The sequence below is a fragment of the Triturus cristatus genome, chromosome 10 (assembly GCF_964204655.1).
Source record: "Triturus cristatus chromosome 10, aTriCri1.1, whole genome shotgun sequence".
NCBI classification, from domain to species: Eukaryota; Metazoa; Chordata; class Amphibia; order Caudata; family Salamandridae; genus Triturus; species Triturus cristatus.
Window position 1 is genome coordinate 349220613 of NC_140593.1, and position 20617 is coordinate 349241229.

The window sequence follows — 20617 nt, forward strand, 5'->3', positions numbered from 1 at the left end:
ACACAGAAGACCCAAGGCCGGAACCTAATCTAGGTACCCCAAGGGTGCCACACTTTTCTTCAGACTCGTCGTGCGTGTTCAACTTTGCTAAGGCACACATTCCTTTCCGCTCTGGCTCCTATCTACGTGTCTGCGGTCCTCATGATTTTGGAAGAGAAGAGGGCCCCCAAATTAGCATCAGCCCTTAATCTGCAAGTGATGCCGCAACAAGCTCATGGAAGTGTGCAGAATTAAACTATTCCTGAAAATTGACAACTTTCGACCCCAAATGAATCCTTAAGTGCATGAAATGTATGTCTTCTGATGTCATTCTCTCTAAAAAAAAGTTATGGATCGAGATAAAAAAAAAATGGTAACCGTCTGTGTGGTATAGGCTATTGTGCATCCACCCAGCTACAAACTCCACCTCCTACTTGCTTTTAACAGTGTTCAATAAATAATGTTAATAATCAAAACAACATAATGAATACAGTTAGCATTCTCAGCCAGAATACTAATCTAACACTCGTGGTAAACCCACAAACCTTCCCATATTAGACAGACGTGGTTCAGTGTGGCGATGACTGCTCTGTGTAACAGGCACTAACAGCAAGGCAACTGAAATGAATACACTAAAAATTAAAGGCAAGTGCAGCAGTGTGCTGGGCCCATATTTAATTTATAAAGCCCTTGTGGAACAAAACGTGAATGCATTCGTCTTGATTTATTTGTAAACCAGACTGTCACTAAATATTGTAATTCCCACCTTGCAGCTGTATATGAAGCACGTAACCCTTGTAATCGCGGCATACAATCTTTTACAGTGTTTACATCGCTACATAGTGGTGTACCTTTAACCCCTTCAGTGCCCGCCCCTTTCCCCGCCCTGTGCCGGCCGTTGTATTAGCGGGCGGGGTTTATGACGAGCTGGTCTCGTCATGGGCACAGCGCGACCGCGGCCCATGACGAGACCAGCTCGTCACGGGCATTGAAGAGGTTAAGAAATGCATTGTTATGATACATTTGAAGCATGAAAATTCTTTCTGCAAAGAATACTTTGAGAGGCATTTATCGCTATACATTGATATAACACAGTAATCTCAAAACATCCTTCTCAGCAATCCAGTGTATGCACGTAGTAACTGCACTATGAATTGGTATGTGCAAATTAAAAGGGACTGGGTGCCTGGGTTTGAAGTACATTCCCTTACCTGACAGACGTTGTGCCTATCTGCTCAAGGACAAGGTAAAAGTTATGCCATCTTATTGCACGAAACATAATTCAATACGCGGTACTGGTAAAAGGACATAGTCAACAGGCATGGCTGCTCCACTGAAATTACCTAGAACCTAATTGTCTTCCAGTGTAAAGCCATAGGTTCTCTACAGTGGCTATGGCAGTGCACAAGCGAGCGAGGCATAACAAGAATGGTGATGTGGTGCCCAGGGACGCCTGAACAAGGCCATGATCCCTTCGTTAACACAGACTAACTTTGATTTCAAATGTCCCCGAATCACACCATTACAGTGTCCAATTGACCGAATAGTACTTGTTTTTCAGTGCATCATTTTTACAATAAAAACAAACTTTCAAAAAATTTAGAATGTGAAATCCCTTTAGACCAAATGCAGTGTCCAAGCATTTCCCACTCTCCTTTCAGTTAGTAAAATATTCAAGTTAGTTACAATTTATCTGGAACATATTTACATACATATACAAAGTTTACACCATCTCCCATGAGGCACAGAATTGATTTGTCAAACACAAGGAGGAGATCATAAGAGTCAGATGGAAGGCGAAGGGAGGGAGCAAGGGTCCAAAAACACCAGTCATGGACCAGGTGGTAAGCTAGTCTGTTTGGGTAGCTTTGCACCCATGAGTATTTCTGAAGTAAGAGTAGCAGGACCTTTCATTTGCATGCTAGACCCCACCATAGTGGGAAAACTGCGATTCCGACGGATGCCCGTGTTCAACTGAAGACCTCCTATGGCATGTGTTACAACTGGGCAAGGAAGGGGTAGGCCTTCCTGAGCCAGGCCTGTGGGCACAAGTGCCTTCACCGGCCCAGGTATCCCACAGAGCATAGGCCCTTGCCGACTTACAATGGTATTAGCTTGTGCTGGTCCAGAAACTTTGGCAATTCCAAACTTCTTCACTTTGTCCACCAAATTAAGGTTGGAAACAGACACCTCTGTCTGGCACTCGCTGCTTCGGATGTTCTTTTTCTCTCTCACCTCTTTCAAAATGGAGCTGGCCGGTTTGGAAGCCAGGAAGTTGTCATAAGGTGGACTGGTGCAACTGAATTCAGGAGGAGAAGAACTTGGAGTCTGCATAGGTGAGTTTGGAGGGGTGGAGGGAATAATAGCCATCTTGGGGGCATATGGGTTGAGGATTGCTCCTTTATTAGCACGGTCCCAGCTCATTGGATCATACACTGCTGCAGATATTCCTCGTTCCTTGAGCATCCGCACTAGCCCCAAGGATGTGCTCATGGTAGTTGTTGACTCTCTTAGATTGGTGAAGGATTCAGCCAAACTTAGTCGCCGAGGAGTGCAAGGTGTAGCTGCCGGTGTAGATTTCAGATTGGTAAAGTTGCCACAAGCAGGAGTCGGTGCAGAGTTAAGACTGCAAATAAAACAGAGGTTTGAGTGGGTCAGTATTAGCATTTCAAACTTAATGAAGACAAACATATCTCTAAAGTCTCGAATTAATTCAAAAGCAATATCTGAAAATCAAAACTACATTACATATGTCTAGATGTTTTAGCAAAATCGCAAGTTATTTTTTTTTTTAAGCTGACAATCGTTATGCTGCTTCCTATTCCCTCCAAACAATGAACCTGTTGTTGCAGAATATCAGACCCTGCACAGCATATTTGCACCCTCCAGAGTGCATCTTCTCTATGCTTGCTCTAATGCGATGGAAGATGATATAATTCAATGTTAACATTGGTGCTCACGTGCACCAACATAGCAGCCTCTCGAGGTGAGGAAGACAATATGCCTGCTATGCAAGAGCTATAGATTTAACTCAAACATAGCAAAGCATTTAGGTTTTCACCTCCACCCTTTGCAAAGTAGATTCTTAGTCATAAAATATGACCGAGAATCAAGTTGGAAGCGGTAGGATCCAAACCAACTATGCAACTTTCATCCAATATCCCTGTTCCCATACCCAGCCAAAGTAATAGCGAAGGACATCAACAAATAATTCTCAACCCATCTCAAGAACCACCACCTACTGGACAACAACCAATCTGGCTTCTGAAACAACCACAGCATTGCAAAAGCACTCATTCAGTCACTGATAACATTAGGACCATGGAGAAATAGCAGCCGTCATCCTACTCGACCTTTCCGCAACATCCAATTCCGTCTCCCTCCACACTTTGATCAGAAGACTCCACAACATAGGCATCCAACGACCAACATTACAATAGATCAACTCTTTCATAAAGGGAAAAACCCCAAGAACTAGTATGCCATCCTTCCACATCGGAATCCAAGTAACTGAACTGCGAACTCCCTAGGGATCTTCCCTAAACCCACCCTGTTCAATATCTACATGACCCCGTTAACCCACATCATCCGATCTCAAGACATCGCCATCATCTCATACGCCGATGACACGCAACTCATCCTCTCCCTGATGGACATGACTACCACCTCCAGAACCAACTTCATGAACTGCATGACAAACGTAGCACACTGGATGAGAACAAACTGTCTGAAGCTCAATTCGGATAAGACAGAAGATCTAATCTATAACTAGACCTCGCCCTGGGACTCCACCTGGTGGCTGTCACAGCTTGATCAAGCGGAACCACAACTGTACAGCTGCCCAATTGCGCCCTATAGTTGAATGGCATGGCAGCAAGACAAACAAGTAGTGGTGCCACATAGGCCACAGTCTAGCTTCAAGACTGATAGAAGAGCCATGGCTCCCTAAAAACCAAAGGACGAATGATCTCTTCCTTTCCCGTGTCACATGTGCCATCTTGGAAACGTTGGATTACTTGGTGAAAGCCATGGGATTGACCACATTCTTTCGCCCTTGACCCCTCTCTTTGGAAATTCTGGCTCCGCCCCAGGCCTGAATGTCTCTGAATTTCAGATCTGGAGGCACTGAGACTGCTTGAGGCTACGCGATCTATACGATAAGGGCAAACTTAGGGCTTCGAAAATATCAAGGTCAGCTACAACATCCCTAAAAAAGAGCAACACCACTGCCTACACCGGCCAACGGACAACGAGCGCTACTTGCATTAGGGCAAGATGCTGGTGATGCGGGGTAAAAACAAACTCTATTAGACTTGGGGTGGCGGTGAGTGTAAGAAGAGCGATCAACTGTTTACTTTCATTTTCAAGGTGGGAATGCCCACCTCAGGGTGTATAGGCACAAACGCGAATCAATACGATTCAAACTTTGAAATGATATGCCGTCATTCGTCATACCCATGCCTTTAAAACATGCTTTTTGCATGCAGGTAGGAATTTACACACCACCCCTTTCAGAATTAAAATTCACCAGCCGCCGATGATTTATTACTCTATCGGGAATGACTCGAAGCTTTCAGTGAGAAGGAGAAGCCCGATCCTGAGAGGAAGCGCTCAACCTGGCAGAAAGAAAGAGAAATGAAAAACACACATTTACCCTTTTCAGTGTGCGCGTTTTGCTCGTGCTATTTCATTAATTTCGCCACTAGATGGCAGCATTGGCCAAATCAAGCTGTGTGCAATTGTAAATGCACGCTTTTAGTCGTGAGTGCCAAGTCTAAAGAAGTTCTAGGCAATTTTGTTTTTTTGCGATAACAGAAAAGGGTGGTTAAAATCTGAACACGGGTTTTCCATGTTTTACTTCAATGCTGTCCTCTTAGGCCATAATGCAGGGTACTCCGAAGGTATGATCAAAGCGTGAGCCTCGCGAGGGTGTTCAGGTCAAGAGACAAACTGCATGAGCCTGCCTGCCTCCATTTGCCATGAATCTCGCCAGTCTCGTTCATTGGCTGCCAATGGAAAGGCGAAAGCGTGGGCATAATTCTATTCTAGGTGGACAATGAAGCCACGAAAGTAAGAGTACCACAATTGTCCACCTGGAAGCCGAAGAAGCCTTGCACTATTTCACTGGAGAGTGAAAGGGCCATTTAATTATCTGGGGTCCATACCCCAGTGCTGCCTTCTCCAGTGACATATCAATTTGGAATTATATTTCCCGGTGATTGATGAAACTTTTTTTAGAGGCCACGAATTAAATTTAACTCCCTACCCCAAAATGTTTCTCTGCTCCTCAGTGACTCCGACTATGTCACATAACAGAATCAGATCTATCGAAACCAAAACAAAACCACACATCACAGAGCTTGAAGCTGTCATTTTTCTGAAGGACGGGCCACCCCTCTAGGATATCAGATTGCAGGGAGAGAGACAACGGTAATGTGGGGAGTAGCTGAGCCTCAACACTGCCAAACAGAAGACTCCACGGGGTCAAACACGTTTCAGTGAGGATACATTAGCATCTCTTCACTAGCCTGGAAGGAACAGCAAAGCGGTTCTACGACACAAGGAACCATAACAAACAAGCAACCATAACAAACAACCTTTCCACCACTCACTTATACTTTCAGTCAGTCGTCCAGAGGAGCCAGCTCGGAGGCAGCATCTAAGCAGGGCTCCGGTTGGTTGAGACAGAAAAAGCAGAAGCTCTCAGTAAAGTGTACACATCAGGATGTGAGAACTCTGAATCAGACAAGAGGACCAGTGATGCTCACGGAGAAGCACCCAGAGTCAGCTTAACTACCAGAAAGAGCATTACCAAAGGAAGATAACTAGTTATTCTAATGGATATCAACTGTGGCAAAATACTTACCCGAACGGTCCCAAAGTCGCACCCCCTAAATAGCACGCGGAGGGCAAAGACTGACTAGATCAACAAGCATTTGCAATGCAATAGGTCTCGTATTTGCGAGAGTTTAAGGTATTGTCATTGTAAATGACAATGCCTTTTATTGATCGGTTTTTAAAACCAACACATACACAAACGAGCTTTGGCATAGCCAATAGGTCTCGCCTTTGGGACCTTATAAGTGTTTAGCCATGCAACACTTGATGTTGTTGCACCAAGGGTATTGTGCTGGATAACTAAACACTTATAAGGGCCCAAAGGCGAGACCTATTGGCTATGCCAATGCTTGTTACTTCTGATATGGCTCCAGTAGTCTCCCTTGCCTCAGCCTCTCAAACCCCATGGTACCCCAGCATACATACCTATCTTGGGGGAATCGCTCCCTAGTTTGAGGAGCTCGTGGAAGCAGAGCAGAATATGCAAAATAAGGTGTTTGTGGCAACTGTATTAGGGTGAATGCTCAAAAAATTCCCACCACGAGAATATGTGGTCATCGCAGAGAAAGGAGGGGGCTACACAACAGGATAGGGGTTCCCTGGGACAACAACGCTAATGTCTTAATATGTTCCTACTACTGCTTTGCCTCTGGTACTTTGAACTGACACGCCCATTTCAAAATAAGAGACACGTGGGATTAGCCGCAGTGATGAAACATGGCACGCACTGTGTGTGAGGGGTTGTCCCCCGTTTACGTAAACGAGTCATAAGCTGGGCACTGTGTGCCAATTAAAGGGGCACCAACTTTGGCTTTACCTGTGTTACAACCATGTTGGGCCCAAATAATGCAGGAAGACATTGCTTTAAACACGAATACACGTGTAAAACTGGATAATTAAAGTGAAGCTGCCCTAAAAAACCAAAGGGTGGGGTTCTGACGAAGGGCAGCAAAAAAGTCAAACCGGGCAGTTCCGTTTTTTTAAAGCCAAACTGGGGCTTCAGTCCCCGTATAAGGAGAATGGCAAACAACTCTAAACATGTTAATAAGAGTATTCTTGTCCTGAGAGTTGTTCTGTGCATTTTAACCCACACTTGCCTTTATAAAGTTGTAAGGGTAGAAATAAACACGTTGGATAAAGGATGTGGAACTCAGAGGCGCGTGGTCTTTCCAGAAGCTGCACATATGTGCATGTATCTCTCCTCAGTGTTTGCCTTCTAAAACCTAGTCACAGCGCTTAAGTGTGCCTATACTGAAATATCCACTCAGGGTGTGTATGAATGTTTTGCTGCTAAATACAGCTGTGCTATGCTACCATGCACGCACTTCAGGTGGCGGGTGAAGAACAGGTTTCTCCACAGAGAAAGGTTGAGGTCAGCTAGACGGTGAAGGCTAGGTGCTAGTTCCTCCGTCTGCACCAGATGGGAGTGCTTCATTTTTACCACACCCCTGTCCCCCCCACACACGCACCCCCCCCCCCCCCCCCACGTCATCAAATAGTCGGTTTACAGGTTTAGGCTCTTAAACTACAGGGAACTACTATTAAATAAGTTTGTCTGACTAGTTCCGATGACGCAAACCCAGATTTCTATACTGAGTACGCGTACCCTGTCACAGGAAGCGCTACGAGTGGGAAGAGTGTCCGTGATGAGACGGAGTCATGTGGCCGCCCAGGCGTAGAAGCAGGCGGGAGTACACGTCAGAGAAACCTCCTCTTGGTGTCTGGATATGTGCGTCTCTCTTACAATTTCCAGTGAGTTTTGCTGTTGTCACACAAAACTAAGTTCAGAGACACAGATGAGTGTGAAGTTGTGAATGGGACAGTGTGTGTGTGAGCGTGTGATAAAGAGCTGGTCACAGGATCTGGGGACCAAGGGGGGGTGCATTACAGACCGGGCAGCGTAATGTACACGGTTTCATAAAGTCTTGCTGCAGCAGTGGCCCCAGTTTACCTATGACCCACACTTCTTCTGACCATTGTTCGCTCGTAAGCCGGACTCAGCACAGTTGCGTTTTGGTTCGAATTCTCTAAATTGTCTAAGCCACACATACCCGACAGCTCTGGCCATCCACACCACCTCTGAAGTGATCCACCTGCATCCCCGCCCCTGTGGTCCATGCCACTGTCGTCACTCAGGGACACACTCACAAACCACACTGTTGGAAATGGCCCTTTTTGCAGGGTTATCCCCAAACTTTTTGCTTCTTCCTCCTTTATTTTTAATGACCCGTGGTTGTTGGCAATAGGACTCTGGGCACTTTACCACTGCTGATCAGTGCTAAAGTGCATATGCTCTCTGTATAAATTGTTATATTGATTGGTTATCCATGATTGGCATATTTGTTTCACCTGTTAGCCCCTAGTAAAGTGCACTGAGTGTGCCAGGGCTGGTGATTCAAATGCTACTAGTGGGCTGCAGCACTGATTGTGCCACCCACAGGAGTAGCCCTAAAATGATGTCTTAGGTCTGCTTGCAGTGCCTATGTGCAGTCCAGGACTGCCATGTCGACCTGGCCAGTGCAACCACTGACCAGGCCTTATCCTTCCCTTTCTGTACATGTCAGGCATCCCTATGCGGGCCCTAGGTACCCCCCTGGGCTGGGTGCAGTGTATCTGAAAGGTAGGGCATGTACTGAGGTGTGTAGCATGCCCTGGTAGTGAATTACAGCCATTTTCGTTTTTCACTGCTGAGAGGCTATCTTGCCCATAGGACAGAATGGGGGAGGCTGTTTACATGCCTATCTTCCCATAAGGGCAAGATAGAAAATCCAAGTTTGGTATCTTTGTGTTCAGAATTTAATTATACATCTTTTTAGCAAGATGGTTTTTAAATTCACTGTGTGAGAATAGCACTTTAGAAAGTAGCAATTCTCCTGTTTAACCTTCCTGTGTGCTGGTTGGCTGACTGGTGTCATGTGATGGGCTAGGTGGCTCCAGGAGTCTGGATGAGTCAGCAGCAGGGTGAATAGGGAGATCTGCTTTAGATGGGTGGGAGGAATAGCCCCTGGGTTTGAGTAGGGCTGCCTCTGCCAGCACAATGCTGGCTCCACCCCCTGCTGGCCAGGCTGAGGACTCTGCCTCTGCCAGCACAAAGAAGGCTCCACCTCCTGCTGAGCGTCTAACGACCCTGCCCCTCACTCTGAAAGGAACCAGGTGCTCCAGGGCAGAGCACACCCAGGAACCGGTTTGAGCAGGGGAATCCCCCCACTGAAACACAGAGAGACAAAGACTTGGAGGGGTATAAGAAGAGGACCCCAGACACCTAAACTTTAGATCACTTTGGAACTAGGAAGGAACCTCTACCAAGGAGAAAGCTGAAAAGAACTGAAGAGGAGAAGACTGCCTGCTTGCTGTTTTGCTTTGCTGCCAAGGAGAGGGGAAGGACTTTGCTGTGTCCCCTTCTTTTGATTCTGATCTCCTAGGGCCTGAGAAGAGCTGGCTCCCTGTTAAGAAGTCCCAGGAACAAAAGGACTTCACCACCAGCTCCCCTGGAACTCTGCTGAAGGAGTTCTGACCTGCCTTGGAGTGCTTGCCCATTCTTGGGGCCTCAGGAGGTCGTTTTGCTGTGTTTGGGAGCTGGGAAGCAGAAGCATGAAAAAGAGTACCTGGTACCCAACGCATCATCCGATTGCGAGTCGCAAGAACGAGAGTGCGAGGAGAATTTCATCGCGGCGTCATCGAAGCACCCGGAGTCCCCGCATCGCCGAGTGCGTCGAGCATCGTCCCGGTGCGTGAAGATTCCAGACGCTGCGAGGGTCGTCGCAGAACCAGTTTGCGGGCCGCACCACTGCCGGTGCGTGAAAGTATCCAGTCACTGCGTGTGTCGACGCAGAGTCCCGTCCCGTGACGCATCGAGGGTTGCAGCGCCAGAAGTCAACGCCACGCCGCGCACCGCATCGAAGGTTGCGGCGCCAGAAGTCAACGCTGCGCCGCGCATCGCGCCGCATCGAAGATCGTCGCATCGTACCTGTGCGTGAAGCTTCCCCCTAAGAAACCTACGCAACGAAAGCCAAAGTCATCGCATCCTCCCCCTACAGATCGGAGCCGGCGCATCCACCTCTGCTGCATGAAGCAGGGCTGCTGCAAAGCCTCCCCAAGATCTCAGGAGTATCGCATCGCCTTTGCCATCTTCCTTGTTATAGCTTTTGGGAACCTTATCGCAACTACAGGTACTGGTGGGCACGAGAGTGTCGCATTTTGTGCATTGAGAGTCGCATTGTGCAGGACACTGATTTTTACATCCTGGAGTACTTTCTGCAAACTCTTGAACTATCTTTAAAGTAATCTTTTTAATTGTATGTTGGTTTTTCTGTAGTATTTGGTCTTGTAAAGTTTTTAGTAAAGATACCTTATTTTTCTAAAACTGGTGTGGAGTAAATCTGTGGTGTTTTCACTGTGTTACTGTGAGTGTTGGTACAAATACTTTACACATTGCCTTTGATAGCCTTGACTGCTCAGGCCAAGCTACCTAGAGGGTGAGCAGGGGTTATCTTAACAGTGTATCCCCCTTTCCCTGACTAGAAGAAAGGGTCCCTACTTGGACAGAGGTACATACCCTGCCAACTAGAGACCCCCAGATCTAACACACACTTACCTCAGCAGAGCCCAGCAGCCGGTAAGCAGGCCGTGCACAAAGGAGGTCCAGATGTTTCTCCATTTCCGCGGGTTTCGCAGCGCGGAGTAGGAAAAAACCGATCCACACTCCTGTTGAGAACATGGAAAGATGTAAACGGCACAGCGACCAGCAGCACACCGGAATCCAGAGTGCGGAAACAAAGAATCCGAAATGGGAGGACAGAGGCACGGATAGGGATACAAATATGAGAGAGCAAACAGGAAGGATACAATGAAAAGGGAAAGAAACAATGAGCGCGGCCGCGCGAAAAGTACGAAAGTGAAAGCTAAAAAGACAAGCGCGGCCAAGTGGCGGCAAATGTGAAAGCAGCTACGCGTTGCTGCTCGTAAACGCAAGCCGTAGGCCTTTTCGCACGCACGAGCGTCAGAGCGATTCCAAGAGGTCGTTTTTCTAGAGCAGTGCATGTGCTGCACTAGGCTCGACCTAAAAAGGCATTGTCATTTACAATGCCATTAGCTCAAACTCTCGCAAATGCAAGATCTATTGAATTGCAAGTGCTTGTTTTGGATGCAGTGGAGTGATGATATTTACATAGCGCTGTTGCCATTTGCATGGCCTCGCAGCACTGGATTACCAGAAAATAGGTTATGAAGGAGGGGAGACAAGAGTAATAAGCAGATGTCTGTTTTGTGTTGAGCACAAGTGTCAGAACTGAAAGCAGCGTCGGGAGGAAGAGCCCGTGTGGTTTCACTTTCAGACTTGCCCGATCCTAGGGTACAACACCCGGGGGCCTGTGAGAAGTAACCAAGGAGCAGAGGAAACGGAGTGTTAAGTTCCATCGAGGGTAGAGACAAGATAAAATAAGGAGATTACCGGAAGTCCACAGGAAATATGAACCCCAGCAAGAGCAGGAAGGAGACGATTAGGAGACGGACAGTTAAGGAGAAGACTGCTCCATTGTATCAATCGTCTTGTGATTTCAGTGGATTGTAAGGCACTTACCCCGCGTCACATGACTCTCGAGCTACGCGTCCCCTCATGCCTCAGTTACCTCACCAGCCCACTTGGACCTAGAGTGCCAAGAGGCCCAGGAACAGGCAAACACGGCACTATTAAAGCAAACCCTTGACTGGAAAACCAACAGGAGAGCCCTTATAGCACAGAGAAACCAGGATTTATAGCGATGTGTGATCTTGGGCAAATTACACCGTCTCCCCTGTCCGTCAGGTCGCACAGCTGTAAAAAAAAAATAATAAAAAAATAAAATAAAATTGCTATGCAATAGGTCTCGCATTTAAATACGAGACCTATGGCACTGGAATGCCGGCCGCCACTGTCCCAGCTGCTTACTGCAGGCACGACGTGCTTTGCTTTCATTCAAACACGTCGTACCTGCAGTAAGAGAAAGTCAATAAAGTAAATAGTGCTCACAGACTAAACTGAAGGCGGTGTTATGCAGCTGCAGGAGCACTGTCTGAACCGAGGAGAGGCAGCACCGTGTGTGTGCTGTGGAGTGCGAGGGCTGCCGTAAATAAAAATAAACAAGTGCGAAAGTGAGCGAGAGGAAAATAAAAGGCGAAAGGAAATTACAAAAAAAAGCTGCGGCAAAAGAAACCAGTAAACAGGTCGCCATTCACGGAACAGCTTCCTAACTGGGGTGGAAGGGGCTGGGAGGGGAGCATATTTATAACCATAACCCCTCTGGTGCTGCTTCAGCCTAAGTGTCCCTCGCGAACAAAATAGCATTTCTTAGGAACGAGATCACTTGAGCAGACTGGCGTCAAACTGAAAGTTGTTTCCTGGCGTGAAACTGAAGTATGTTTGCTGTCGGACACTGCAGGCATTTGTTTCCGAGGCCGGGGACACAGAGAAGATGAAGAAGTCCCAAAACTAAAGAGATACCGACCTACAGCGTAACTAAACTGTAGTTGGTCGATGCTGCTTCCCACAAAACGGAAGTGACATATCGGATGGCCAGCCAATAATGAGCCAGCTAAGCAGAGAAACACCAGAGTGAACCAATATCAAGCGGCAGGCAGGATTACTCTCCATATTCTGTTTACTACAGGTCTTGCGGCAGCACATGCGCCGTCTAGGCTCGACCTAAAAATGACTGTAAAACTGACCTGCCAACCTAAAACCGAGACCTACTTCTGAATACCAAGTATAAGCATTACAAGTAGGCTGCTCTGGCACTCCCTTCTACAAGATCCGAAGCAAAGTGCTAATCCTACCCCTTGTAGATTGAGCTCTAAGCCTTTTACCTAACACCTAACAAAACTTCTCTGCTAACAAAACCCAGCAAATGTCTACTTCCTAATGGCAGACTCTCTTATAACTCCAACATAAGAAACAAACAGACACCATCCTTTCGGAAGCCAGAGGTTCTCTGAATATTAAAACTCAGTACCCTTTTGGATCTAGCCTGTGCAACCTCTCCGAATACTTAGAAAGATGCTGACGGGAGGAGAAAACAGGTAAATGAATACACAGTGACGTGGAATTCAGATACAACTTTAGGCAAAAAAGGGTTCACCTCCAAAATAATTCTATCTCATAAAACTGTGAAGGAAGAAGAAACTGACAAATCCTGCTTATCAATGAACATTCAGGCTGAAGTAATTGTAACTTAAGAGGCACCCTTGCAAGAAAGACATTTAGAATCGCAGGAAAGAAGAGGCTTGAAAGGAGAAGCCATGAGATAAGTCAAGACTAAATTCAAATCCCAAGCCAGAACCACAAATGGCTTTGGTGGAAACCTACTTTCAGGACCTCTAAGGAATCTTATTACTACGGAACACTTCCACAACAAATCACTGTTCAGGAGAAACAACAATTGAAATTAGCACCATTTCACTTTTGGATGATGCCTCTGACAGCTAAATGAACGGACAAAATTAAAAGACCTGAAGCATTTGTGCATTTACAGGATCAAAGCAATGAACCCAGCACCATTCTTTTCTGCAAATGCAAACCACCTGCTAGAATTAGCCACCTGCAGGGTAGGCCTACAGGCTGATAAAAATGCATTAACCATTTCTTGGGGAAGAGCGAAACACAAATATAGAGTGCGCTAATGTTTGGACGAAATATGCTCCCTCCTTGCTGGGAAAGTAGGTCCTCTCTCAGAAGAATGGACCAAGAAGGAGCAAGCCTCAGCGATTAAGCGATTAAGATCTGCACACCAATTGTAACAAGCTCAATAAGGAGAAGTGTGGCTCAATGATTAGAGCGGCAGACCCTGATGCAGAGGTCTAGCCCGGGACAAGGGTTCAATTCCCCGCCTAGGCGGGTCTTGGGCTCAAAAAATTCCACGGACCTGATAATTCTCGCCTAGGTGCCTATTCCAATCATGGAGTCCCACTCTGCAACTCTGGGCAATAGCTTGCTTAATCTCCACAACGGCCCCCACAACGCTAAGGGTGCCTGGCCTCCACCTTGGGGGTGCCCAGGAGTGGACGCCTCACAGGGAAAGCCAGGATGGGTTCCACAGCGGTATTCGTACAAGCGCCTTGAGACCCTTGCGGGTGAGTAGTGCGCTATACAAGTACCAATTTACAATCAGAAGCTACCAGAATCACATGTGCTCAACGCTGGCAAATCTTGTGGAAGGCTTTCTGGATAATGGTTCGATTTTTTTTTTACCTATATCTAAAGAACTTTAGTTTACTTGGGTTTTCCAGTTAACATTACTGATGAGTTTTAAATTCAAATAGTCAAAGTATGAAACTTTTTGCTATGTGGAGTAATTTCGCTTGAATGATTTCCCCAAGGAACCACAATCAAAGCCTTACTTTTTTTTATCAAATATTTAAAAAGAAAATTTGAATTACTTTAATTTTCAAATGTAGCGAGCAGTTTATGAAGTGAGTTTTCTGCATGGGAAGTAAAGGACAGTGTCATCTGTATACAGGAGACATTATTGGTTCCCCTCCAAGTTATGGGACCTATTTTGTCACAGGACAAGATTTGTTGCTAGACCATTAATTGAACTATTAAAGAGTCTGAAGGAGCTAAAGTATAGCCCTGACATACTCCATTATTTATTTCAAAGTTTTTTGTCCCACATCTATTGTGCCCTGAATTCCCCTTATAAACTACTACTATAAAATCTAACAAATATTTTGGGATGTTCACCTTGGCCAAATAGCCCACTGCAATAGACCACATGACTTGGTTGTGGGCCAGAAAGGTCATAAATAGCGGACCTTTTTTTGACAGGACGTATGTTATTATGACCAACTTCAATCTGAGACCTTGTTCAGTTGTCCCTGGTGAGGGTGTAAATCCGGCACGGGAATCTTCCATTATGCTGTTCTCGTCTTAAATGTATTTCATGGTTACATAACATCATTCCACTGTGCTTTCCCAGATTGTCAAGTATCGGTTGATAATTTAATGGTACCGTTTGGTACCCCGTTTTACTTCTGACATGAGCCAAGACTTGTTGATTTTACAAAAATTACACAAAGGGTACATTTAGAAATAGTGGGTTCCAACCAGCCCTCTTTCCTGTCTTAACATTTTGCTTCCTCTCACCATGGCATACATCATGGGGTAGGGGAGAAGCCCACACAAGCCACTGGTTCCTTTCTACACAGAATGTTGTCACCCGCTGGGAAATTATTCCCCATAAATGCCAGGGACTACGAGACGACTGTGTGCTTTTTTTCACAATTATTCCTTTAATTTAGCTACGGCGTGGCACCTAGCCAGAAACTACTGGGTCACCTAGCCAGATACTACTGGGTCCTCAACGCCAATTGCAATGTGCAGTTTCCCGTCCATGCACTGTTTGCGGCAAAAATTTTATGAATAGGCGTCTAACCCATTAAAAGATGGCTGCCCTTGAATGCACATACAAGTGCACTGAGGAGCAGCCACTTTTGTGAATGGGTTTCCTACCCATTAAAGATGGGTGCCGTAGTGTGGCAATGCGCACAGACATGTACCCATCTTTAAAATGGGTTTCATCCCATTTAAATGGCTTCACTTCCGTGTGCATGCAAACACATAAACATGCAAGGGTGGCCATCATTCAATGTTTTTGTTAAACTTTGTTGCAAAATAAATCCTCGATGGCTGCCTATGCTTGCATACATGAATACACAATGGGTCGCCATTTTTTATGTTTTTGTAATAAAACTGTACAAAAACATTTAAAAAAAACATTGACAAAACCAATAGACAGGCAGCCAATGCTAATTAAGTTGACTTTGTTAGCGCTTGCTAACTATGTGCACTTGCTGTCTTAGTCCATTATTTAGGGATGTTACCCACCATCTGAAAGTCAGAAGAGATGCAATATAAAAACTATCTAATTTGCAGGATCATGTGCAAAAAAATCTGGTGTCATAAAATCAGTACCGGATGCCTTCTCTTTCCTCTGAGAAAGTCATACTCCAAGCCCTGATTGGGGAGAAAGCACAAGTTACTACTTGTGTAGCGATATATCTGTAAGAGATATTAGTTAGTGATAGATTCTTTACCTTCGAATATCCCCAGGCGCCAGACTGGATCGGGAAAGTTTTTCGTCAGCAGTACCACTGCGCGTCGGAAGGTGGCGGTGTGCGGCTCCACGTCCGTCGCTGGCGTCGTATGCGCCGAGATGATGTCACGGGGACTACTTAGGCGCCACCCATGCGCACTGACGTCAGTTCTGTACACGACTTTCCGCACCAGGAATGCAGAGCCATGCCAGAAACTGACCACTGGTGCCATGAAACTAGCGCCCTGAAAGGGATGACCTTAACCCTAGATATCAATTCGCAGAATGGGGAGGATGGGTGGGGCGGTAAGGAATCTATCATTTACCTTAGAATAGATACCCGAGCAATACCAACCCCGGTGGAGGGTCTGCAAACAGGATTACACCACAAAGTCACGGAGAACCGAACGGCCAAAGAAGCCGTCTCTCCGGACTGGACTGTCAAGGCAGTAATGCTTGGTAAACGTGTACAGCGAGGCCTACGTAGCTGCCTGACAAATGTCCTGCAAGGGAACGCCGCGTCCCAAGGCAGTAGTGGCTGCAGTTGCCCTGGTAGAATGGGCACGCAGCCCCACATGAGGCTCCTTCCTAGCCTATGAGTAACATGCTTTGATGCACAGAACAACCCACCGAGAGATGGTTCGTTTGTGCATGGCCCGACCTTTTTTGGCGCCCACATAGCCAACAAAAAGTTGGTAATCCACCTGGAACTGTTGTGTGCGCTTTAGATAGAACGAGAGCGCACGTTTTGGGTCCAGACGGTGGAGCCTCTCTTTCTCTTTTGAAGGATGCGGAGGCGGAAAGAAGGTGGGCAAAGTGATGGTCTGCCCGATGTGGAAGTGTGTGACAACCTTTGGCAAGAACGAAGGACAAGTCCTTAAAACCACCTTGTCCGGATGAACAGAAAGAAAAGGAGGTTTAGAAGAAAGAGCCTGTAGCTCACTCACTCTTCTGGCAGAGGTGATAGCTACAAGGAAAGCCGTCTTTAAAGTGAGAAGACGTAAGGGACAGTTATGAATGGGCTCAAAGGGAGCGCACATCAGATAAGTCAAGACAAGATTTAAGTCCCATTGAAGCATTATGAAAGGCACGGGAGGAAACGTGTGTGTAATGCCTTTGAGGAAGCGATTAACAACCGGGGACTTGAAAAGAGAAGGCTGATCTTGTAGCCGTAGAAAGGCAGAGATGGCCGAAAGATAACCTTTGGCAGTGCCCAGAGCAGAGCCCTGCTGGACGAAAGAGAGAAGGAATAGAAGGATCTCAGAAAGAGGGGCAGAAAGGGGATCCACAGTCTTTGCTGTGCACCATGCCACTAATTTGTTCCACCTGCAGTCGTATACCGTTTTAGTGGAGGGACGCCTGGCTGCCAGAATGACATCACAGACTTTGGGAGGAAGGTCGAAAGCTGTCAACTGTCGCTGCTCAATCTCCACACATGGAGGTGGAGGCTGGACAGGTTCAGGTGGAGGACCGTCCCCTGCTGCTGCGACAGAAGATCCTCCCGAAGAGGCAGTCGGATCGGGGGATCGATCGCCATGCTGAGTAGATCGGGATACCAGTATCTTCGTGCCCAGTCCGGAGCCACAAGGATGACTTGGGCCCGGTCGAGCCGAATCTTCTTCAGCACTCTGGGCAGAAGTGGTATAAGCGGAAAGGCCAACAGACCGCAGCTCCACTCGCAACGAAAAGCGTCGCGAGCGAGTGCCGCCTTGGAAATTCCAACGCGCAGAACTGATGACATTGTGCGTTCCCTTCTGTGGCAAATAGATCTAACCAAGGCTCTCCCCACTGCAGAAAGAGACCTTGCTCCACGTCCAAGTTCAGACGCCATTCGTGATCCATCATGCACCGGTGGCTGAGTTCGTCCGCCCTGGCGTTCAGAGAACCTGCCAGATGTTGAACCACCAAGGTAATGCCTTGATGTTCCAGCCATGTCCAGAGGCGCAGAGCCTCCTGACATAGGGTCCACGACCCCACCCCACCCCACCCTGTTTGTTGCAATACCACATGGCGGTGGTGTTGTCCGTGAACACCTGCACCACACTTCCCTGGACCTAGGGAAGGAATGCCTTCAGTGCAAGTCGGATCACCCGAAGCTCCAAAAGATTGATATGGAGTCAATACTCCGCCGGAGACCAGAGACCTCTGATCTCCGCCTCTCCCAAGTGGCCACCCCATCCCAAGAGGGACGCATCCATCATCACTGTGTGCGCCGGTTGGGGAAGGGAGAGGGATCTGCCATTGACCCAATCGCGATTCGTGAGCCACCACTGCAATTGTCCTGCAGTGCCCTCCGAGATCTGGACATGATCGGACAGATTGCCCTGTTGCTGTGCCCACTGAAACTTCAGGTCCCACTGCAGAGCACACATATGCCATCTGGCATGTTGCATTAACAGGATGCAGGAGGCCATGAATCCCAGGAGCCGGAGGGTCATCCTGACAAACCCGGGATAGAGGCTGAAAGATCGGAATCATAGCCTGAATATCCCGGACTCGCTGCTCGGGAGGATGAACCCGAAACTGTGTCGAATCCAGAACCGCTCCGATGAAGGGGAGCTTCTGAGAGGGACTCAGGTGCGACTTTGGCACATTGATGGAGAACCCCAGCAAATGCAGTTCGGCCGTAGTCTGGAGGTGGGAGACGACCGCCCGAGGTGAGCCCGCCTTCAACAGCCAGTCGTCGAGATAGGGGAAGACTGGAACCCCTGATCTGCGCAGATGAGCTGCGACCACCGCCATCACTTTCATGAACACCCGAGGGGCACTGGTGAGGCCGAAGGGGAGCACGGTAAACTGAAAGTGCTTGTGACCTACCGTTAACCGCAGGGTAGTCCTTGAGCATGTAAAACTATGCGATAACCTGACAACCATGCGATAACCTGACACAGGTCCTACTAGAAAAGGAACAAAGATGGGTTTTTAAACTACGCACAGACATTAGAGGGCTGAACGAAGGTATACCTTGGGGACATTTCCTCAGATGACCCAAGTATACACAATCCTGATATGATCCACCGTGGTGTAATAAACCAGCTACATCGGGTATATAAGCATGGGAATCATGCCCAATCCGTTAGAAAACAAACAAGCATTGGCATAGCCAATAGGTCTCGCCTTTGGGACCTTATAAGTGTTTAGCCATGCAACAGTTGCATAACTAAATACTTGTAAGGTCCCAAAAGCGAGACCTATTGGCTATGCCAAGCGGCCGTGGGGCCGCGAAAGTGATCGCGATCAAATATCAAAGCGGCAAAAGTGAAAGTAATCGCGGTAAAGCGCGGCGCGCCCGCGCACATGCTCTGTAGCTCTAGGCTGGCCTGGTAGCACTTTTTGGAGCCCTCTCAATAAGTCTCGCCAGACCAGCGCATGCGCTGGGTCAGGCGAGACCTATAAAGAGGACACTATAACTAAGAAAGTTAAGAATTTACTAAAAGAAGTGCAAAACTACTAGAGATACTTATATGTGTCACTCCTAAATGTATGTGTAAATGTTATACATCATGTTAAATGTATTTGTCATGTATTTTCCCCAAGAAAAACACTCACTACAGTAAAAATATGACCAGAATACTTGTTTATCTAATTAACAACCCTTAATTATGAATTATCGACCTTTATTTGCCAGACACGGGCTACCAAAAACATGCCCAATCCAAGATGGCCGCCATCAACACCCTCCATGGAGGGTTCGATTCCTGATTAACCAAGGGGTTTCTGGTTTTTACAAAAATATGAGGTAAATGTTAGGAGTAGTATTGTGATTATTAAGAAAAAAATTTCACACCTATAGTGAGCCTCATAACCAAAAAGTTACAATTTGGGAATTACAAATCCCAACAAAATGGTGCGCGCATTGTGCCAAAATCAAGTTTTCAAACCATACACGCACTAGTCTTTTAACAACAATGCCAACATGACTTGGCGATTTACAGAATATAAACACAGCATCGAGGCAGAGACACGCTAATATGCGGTCGAGCCTGGGACTTACAGGTCACACTGACGGAGGCATGACGAGAACAGTAAAATTTACCTTGTTTTCTCTCCCAACAGGAACCCGATTTGGTGTTTATTTAAAACAGATCCAGCAGAGAGAAAATACTCTGATCCTAATGTGATTGGTGTTTCATCCACTTTTCTCTCCTCATTTTAGGGTCCTACAGGCCCCTCCACCCAGACAGACCATGGGGCATATTAGTGCTACCATATAAGTATATTTATATGTCTATATGTTTGTACAACGTTACATGTTGAGTGTGTGTTTACTGTCACGAAGCTTGTCCAGGAAGATGAGTGTTTTTTTAAAAGGTGTTTTTTTTAAAAGGTGGTGTTTTGTAACCAGTTCCGTTTTCTCTAGACTGGAGATTTGTGAGATAACAACATGAAAACAAGCACTACTAACTGTTCCTTTTTAATAACATTTGATCACTTTCTTATTTTATTTTGAAAGGCACTGACAAGATGAGTGTGCCAAAACACGAATACCAGCACCTGCCCATTGAAGCAGGATGTATTTTTCTAACCTGCATTTCTTTTTTCTCTAATACAGATACTACGTGTTCATCAATAACCGTATGTATATAACCAAGTGCACTCAATAGGCGCACGTTATTAGTCTAATTTTTCATCTTAATTTAGGTTTCTGAACGGAGTGGTACACGTGGGGCTGGATCCCATGCTGTCCTGAAGAAGAGGTTAGGGGATACCTCGAAACATGTTGACAAAATAATAGG

General features: G+C 46.6%; 1 protein-coding gene across 9 annotated transcripts in view; it reads right to left on the minus strand.

Annotated features, from left to right (window-relative positions):
- Positions 1–626: 626 nt before the first annotated feature.
- TRAK1 (trafficking kinesin protein 1) overlaps positions 627–20617 on the minus strand; it is a 561749-nt gene continuing 541758 nt past the window's right edge. For all 9 annotated transcript variants that reach the window (XM_085631561.1, XM_085631564.1, XM_085631563.1 and 6 more), the window contains one exon: positions 627–2605. In XM_085631561.1, the coding sequence (XP_085487687.1) occupies positions 1810–2605 (796 nt within the window). In that variant the 3' untranslated portion in view covers positions 627–1809. The remainder of the gene's footprint in view (positions 2606–20617) is intronic.